Source organism: Quercus robur, chromosome 1 (assembly GCF_932294415.1).
Source record: "Quercus robur chromosome 1, dhQueRobu3.1, whole genome shotgun sequence".
In the NCBI taxonomy this organism is placed as follows: domain Eukaryota; kingdom Viridiplantae; phylum Streptophyta; class Magnoliopsida; order Fagales; family Fagaceae; genus Quercus; species Quercus robur.
The window spans coordinates 12,704,674-12,710,671 of NC_065534.1; the positions used below are offsets into that span (position 1 = coordinate 12,704,674).

General features: G+C 33.3%; 1 protein-coding gene across 1 annotated transcript; it reads left to right on the forward strand.

Annotated features, from left to right (window-relative positions):
- Window positions 1–3,134: 3,134 nt before the first annotated feature.
- On the forward strand, window positions 3,135–4,935 carry LOC126721673 (CEN-like protein 2). Its single transcript, XM_050424724.1, has 4 exons — window positions 3,135–3,494; window positions 3,586–3,647; window positions 4,262–4,302; window positions 4,523–4,935. The coding sequence occupies exons 1-4, from the start codon at window positions 3,252–3,254 to the stop codon at window positions 4,741–4,743; spliced, it is 567 nt and encodes a 188-aa protein (XP_050280681.1). The 5' UTR covers window positions 3,135–3,251; the 3' UTR covers window positions 4,744–4,935.
- Window positions 4,936–5,998: the final 1,063 nt, after the last annotated feature.

Sequence of the window (5,998 nt, forward strand, 5' to 3'; positions counted from 1 at the left end):
AAAAAAAAAAAAAAAAAAAAAAAAAAAAAAAACAGGTCTAAACCAAAAAAGAAAAGGAATGTGAACAAAAGAAACATTTAACAAGGGTATTGAAGCCCAAGAAAGCAAAAGAAAAAAAAAAAAAAAAAAAAAAAAAAGAGAACAAAAATCAAACAATTACTAAAATGGAATTAAAAAAAAATTACACATGTACCGAAGCCCATGTGGTATTTTTATCTTTCACTCATCATATTTTCCTCCACCAAGCTTTCTTTTCATTTTGAGGAAAAAACTTTTTGGTGGGCCCACCATCATTTTCCTCTCTCCCCCTCTACATCAAAAACCTTCCAAAAAGTTTTATTTTCTCATTTTCTCTCATATTTTTTTTTCCATCCTCCCTAAAATCCACTCTACCAAACACACCCTTAGTCTTTCGATGGAAATTATTTTATATTGAATACTTAGGAATGAGATTCAAAGGATGAAAAATGCATGTTCTGTACCAATTAGCCTAATGGGCTTTCTAGTTCCTAGGACAAGATAAAATATAAAATTTTATAGAGGTGCTACATTCACAGCATAAAAAATAAGTAATTCTAATAGTACAAATGAAGTCATAACTTTTGATGCAACTATTTTACGTGACAAATTTTAATTGGTTATTTGTCATTTTCATATGAATCTTTTTTTTTTTTTTGAGAGAAAATTTCAACCTATGGCGTCCGCTCCTGATGATAGCTCATTATTATCATATCAAGACACCAATCAATTTTTGGTGTAAAGGGGGATTGAACCCCAGATCTCTTATACAACCATCAGAGATTTTACCAGTTGAGTTAACTGGAACCCACATATGAACCCATTACTTTCATATGGATAATTATGATTTAATTTGTGGTTTTAGAATTTTTGGGAAAGATGCTTAGAAAAAATATATATTCAATCAGTAGTTTAAATTATCGAGTGTAATTGAGAGCAGAATATGGAAAAAGGAGGGAGCTATATTCAGCCAGTAGTTTACATTAATTATCGAGTGTAATTGAAAGCAGAATATGTAAAAAGAAGAGTGCTTGCTTGCTTGGTCCTCCAAATATAGAAACCCACTCTCTTCCATTTATAATTCAAGAATAGGGGTAGCCCAACACAACTGAGTTGCTTTACTTTGAAATGACCCACACCACCAGTAGCAGTCTCTCTAGGTGGCATTTTGGTGGTGGAGTTCCTTTATACCCTAACCTCTCCTTATAATATCTCTAAAATTGGTAACTTCCTCAGTGAAATGATCAAAAGTGGGGAGGTTCTAACAACACCCAGCTGAGGAATTTATCCCTTTTTACCTTAAATATAAAAGGCCATGGGACTTTTTTTAGCTTGGGAATGTCATAGCATGATAAGCTAAATTCCTGTCTTTCCTTTATCTCAAACTAGCTAGTCCAGGAAATGTGAACTACTACAGTGGAATCCTACGTCAATCTTCATTCTTTTCAAGCTCTGGGAACAGGACACAGATATCACATGCAAAAGAGAGAGAAAGAGATACATTTTGAAATGGAAAAAGTTAATAGATGATTGAAGGATATTAGTTTAAAAACTATTTTTAAAAACTTTTATGAATAAAGAAAAAAGAAACTGATTTTTTTGACAATTTTTTACATTTCTTAGAAAATGGTATTAATTTTTTTTTGTAAAATAATCCATTGATAAATAAATAATTGTACCCATTAATATTGTTTTAATTCTTAAACCAAAAGTCTAAAAAAAAATTGATAGTATTAATTAATAGTTGTAAAAAAGAATACAAAATTTTTTTTACATACCTAAAATAATTTTTCTCAACAAACTTTCCCAGCCTGCAGAATTCTCTTTTCCTCTAGTTGCTTTTTGCCCTTTTGGTTTCTTTTTCCTTTCCCCATTAGATTCGAAGAAAAATCACTGTCTAGTTTAGGCTGTTTAGCCATATATACGATGACAGCACATAATGTACCTAGAGATATCAATCAATCCTATACATCAAATCCATATTATTTGCTTTCTTCTTTTCTTGTTCAGAAATGAGCCATGGGAATTGGTCTCTCTTATTGCATAGCTGATTAACTGTGTAGTGCCCACTTGTAATACCCCACTTGGAATGCATGCTCCATTGCTCTTGCGTGATGACACATAGAGACTGATGGTTCTACAATAGGAAGTGATATCAAAGAATCTATAATTTAGTTCTCCTCAGCTTTCTTCTTTTAATTAGAAGTGTGTTTGGGATTTACTGTCTTCAAATTTTACTCTCTCTCTTCTCTTTTTTTTTTTTACTTGCTTAATTAAAGAAAAAACCAGAAACATTTGAATCTTTGACTCCATACACCATCCATATTGTACAGTGTGGAACATGGATCTCATGCTCAGAGTTCTAAGCCCAGAGCTTATCAATATATGATTGAGTGCATGAACAGGATTTCACTTGTTTTTAGTGACCTATTACCTTCAATTGACACTTGCTGGGTCATTTGGAGCTCAAATTTCTAACCATAATGTGATGACTTGACACCTGTGCTCAATAAATTTGTGATCAGAAAGCTTTTTTGTTTTTCCTTTTCTTTATTAATTTGTCTTATCTTTTATTTTAATGTAGCATTTTTAAACTAAAAGTAGTTTTAGATGGGTTTTTTTTTTTTTTTTTTTTTTTAAAATTTTTTTAAAATTTTAAAATATATTTTTTATTAACTTGTTTAAAAATATAGTTACACGCAAGGAAAAGTGAGATAACATTAAAAAAGTGTATACATTTTTTGATGTAAAATTTTACTGATTACTTATTTATTTGATTAAAGTGTAATTATATTTAAAAAGTGAGACTTTAAAAAACTAAAAATAAGTTAATAAACTAAAAAAGAATGGAAAAAACATATGACAAACAGACACTAAATCAGAAAAAACAAACTTAGCCAAACACACCTAAGAGTATTAACCATTTACCCTAAAAAAGCTTTACATGATAAAGAATATGAAGTAATTAATCTATGTTTGAGCTGCCCCGTTCAAATGGTCCTATATTATTAGCCACTAATTAATGCTAAGAACCTATGAGTGATATATATATAAATGAACCTTATTTATATAGCTAGCTTCTACGAATCCTATATAGCTTGATGATAGGTTCTCAAAGTTATAAATATGAGGCTTCCATTTCAAAGCCCCACAAGAAACTCTAAAACAAAAATCTTCAGCTTATTGTATCTATTAGTCCTTAAGTCCTCTTTAACTTTCCCAGCTTCTCTTTCATGGCAAAGGTGTCAGATCCTCTTGTGGTTGGAAGAGTGATTGGAGATGTTATTGAATCCTTCTCTCCCACTGTGAAAATGACTGTAACTTACAACTCCAATGTTAAGGATATCAAGTCCAATTCTAGTCAAGGCCAAAGCCTCAAGCAGGTATATAATGGCCATGAGCTCTTTCCTTCGGCTGTAACAATGAAACCTAAGGTTGAAGTTCATGGAGGCGATATGAGATCCTTTTTCACACTGGTATATATATTTTTATGCCTAGCTATATATATTCTTTCTTTCTTGGTCTCTCTATATACTATCATGCTTTGATTGAATTTCCCTATTGTAGATCATGACAGACCCAGATGTTCCTGGTCCAAGTGATCCATACCTGAGGGAGCACTTACACTGGTATGGTCTTTACCCTAGAAAACTATCAACCAGAGAAATAAAGAGAACAATTTTGTGTTAATTTTTTAACATATAAAAAATTGAGGGTATAATTGTCTACCAATCACCACTCTAAAATTCTGCAAAAGTGAAATTTGAGCACTGGTACAACTTTTTATATTAAAAAAATCCTTTTGCCTTTACACTAAGAATCTCCACCTGGACTCCATAAACATAACTCATGAAACCATAGCATATATAACATAATCTGAAAACAGAACCCCAGAGAAGCAGCCAATGAACAATAACCAAGACTTTGTTCTTCTAGCACAAATACATGGGGTGTAAGCATCTGCATGAGTTACCAAGCTTAACTGGACTATACTTTCATTCATGACAGGAGTATTTATTTATTTATTGGGTAAACATGAGATGAAGAGTTCATAATTTTCTGATAGTGCATGCGTTTGGCCAGCTAATTTCATGCCAAATTTTTTGTTTAAGTCACTTTTTGACTCAATTTTAAGCACATAAGCTAGTCAAATGTAAACAAATTTAAAGGAAGAAAGTTATAGTCATGTATTTAGCAGGTTACGTACATTGCCTTAAACTATTTGAATTTCATCCTCTTACAGGATTGTGACAGACATTCCAGGCACAACTGATGCTTCATTTGGTAAGTCTCATCATCATCCACAGGAGAAATTATTTTATGGGATTGTTCATGGACACCGTCTCATGTGGCAAGTCTCACACACCTGTGAGATCCACATATTTTGAAAGAAGGGCTGTATAAGCGGGTTTCATAAGATAAATTGTTTTTTTTCAGAGAGAGAGATATGCTAACTATTTATGTTTTTTTTTTTTTTTTTTTTTGGGTTTTGTTCCTTGAACAGGAAGGGAAGTGGTGAACTATGAAATGCCTAGGCCAAACATAGGGATCCACAGGTTTGTATTCCTCCTATTCAAGCAGAATCGCAGAGAGACAGTCATCACTGTTCCTTCTTCGAGGGATCGCTTTAGTACTAGAAAATTTGCAGAAGAAAATGAGCTTGGCCTCCCTGTGGCTGCTGTATTCTTCAATGCTCAAAGGGAGACAGCTGCGAGAAGGCGTTGAAAACTGGTACAAAAACCAGCTAATTAGCAGTACCACTCCGTGCAAGTACTAGCTAGGAAGTTAATGACTTTAGCTAATAAAGCAGTACTGGGGTCTTTGTTAAAAGTCTGTCTGTAAAATTATATATTGTACCTTGTCAATATGGAATGGAATAAACCTAACAGAAAGAGCATATCTTTTCTGTCAATCTTATTGCTTTTGACTTGTATATATCATGGTTTGTATGTTAACACAAATGAAGCAATAATCGAATGTCATAGAAGAATAATCCTAGAACCATAGGTAATTGATTTTAGGGTAAATTATAATAACCTACCCTGCAGTTTGGGGTAATACCAAACATATCCAAAATTTTAAAAAAAGGATAAATTTGATCCTTAAACACTACGCCATTTGTGCTCTATCTATTAAACTAATTTGTTTCATTTTTTAGATTACCCTGTTCTTAGCTCTCTCTCTCTATTCTCTCTTACCTTCACACCATAAAAATTTCTCCATCTCTCCCTTAAGCCCAAGCTCAACCCATAAGATTTCAGACTCAACACAGGACCAACAAACACTGCCATCGGAACGGTTTCAAAGCTGGCTTACCCTTAAAACTCACGCCATACACCATTGTTTAAATCTATGAGACTGGGTCTAGATCTAAGAGGATGGTGGTTAGGTTGCGATCTGGGGAGATGGTGAACGGCGATTTCTGGGGCACGATGCGTGGTGGTTGACAATTATAAGGTCACAATCCGATGTAGATTTCTGTAGTGGGTATGAGTTTTTTTCTTTAAAAAAATTAATTTGGGTTTGAGGAGGATGAGTGGGTAGTGATAGGTGATGCTGTGGTGGACGACGGTTGTTGGGTCACACAATGCTCGCCGTTGTGGGTCTGGGTTTTGTTTTGAATTTTTGTTTTATTTGGGTCTGTTTGAGGTGTGATGTTTGATGATTGATTGGTTGAGTTGATCATGTTTAATTGTCTTGTGTGATGCTAGAACTAATTGGATCTTCGTTTGATCATTTGATGTGAGATTTTTGTGTTTTTTCTTTTTTTGAATGTTCTGTAAAAAAATTTCCAAATGAAACTGTGTATGGTTTTGGAAAACGGATACGTTGCTTTAGTGAGACTTTTTTGAATATTTCTTAAATATATGGCCGTGTATGTCCTTTGGATATTGGTTTGAGCTTGAGAGTGATTGAGAGAGAGGGTTTATGTTTTGGGTGAAGAAGAGAGAGTGAAGAAATGAAGAGTATGGATTGAAAA

Coding starts and splice junctions, on each gene's coding strand:
- LOC126721673 (XM_050424724.1), top strand. CDS start 3,252: ATGGCAAAGGTGTCAGATCCTCTTGTGGTTGGAAGAGTGATTGGAGAT. Junction 3,495..3,585: donor TGAGATCCTTTTTCACACTG/GTATATATATTT, acceptor TCCCTATTGTAG/ATCATGACAGACCCAGATGT. Junction 3,648..4,261: donor CTGAGGGAGCACTTACACTG/GTATGGTCTTTA, acceptor ATCCTCTTACAG/GATTGTGACAGACATTCCAG.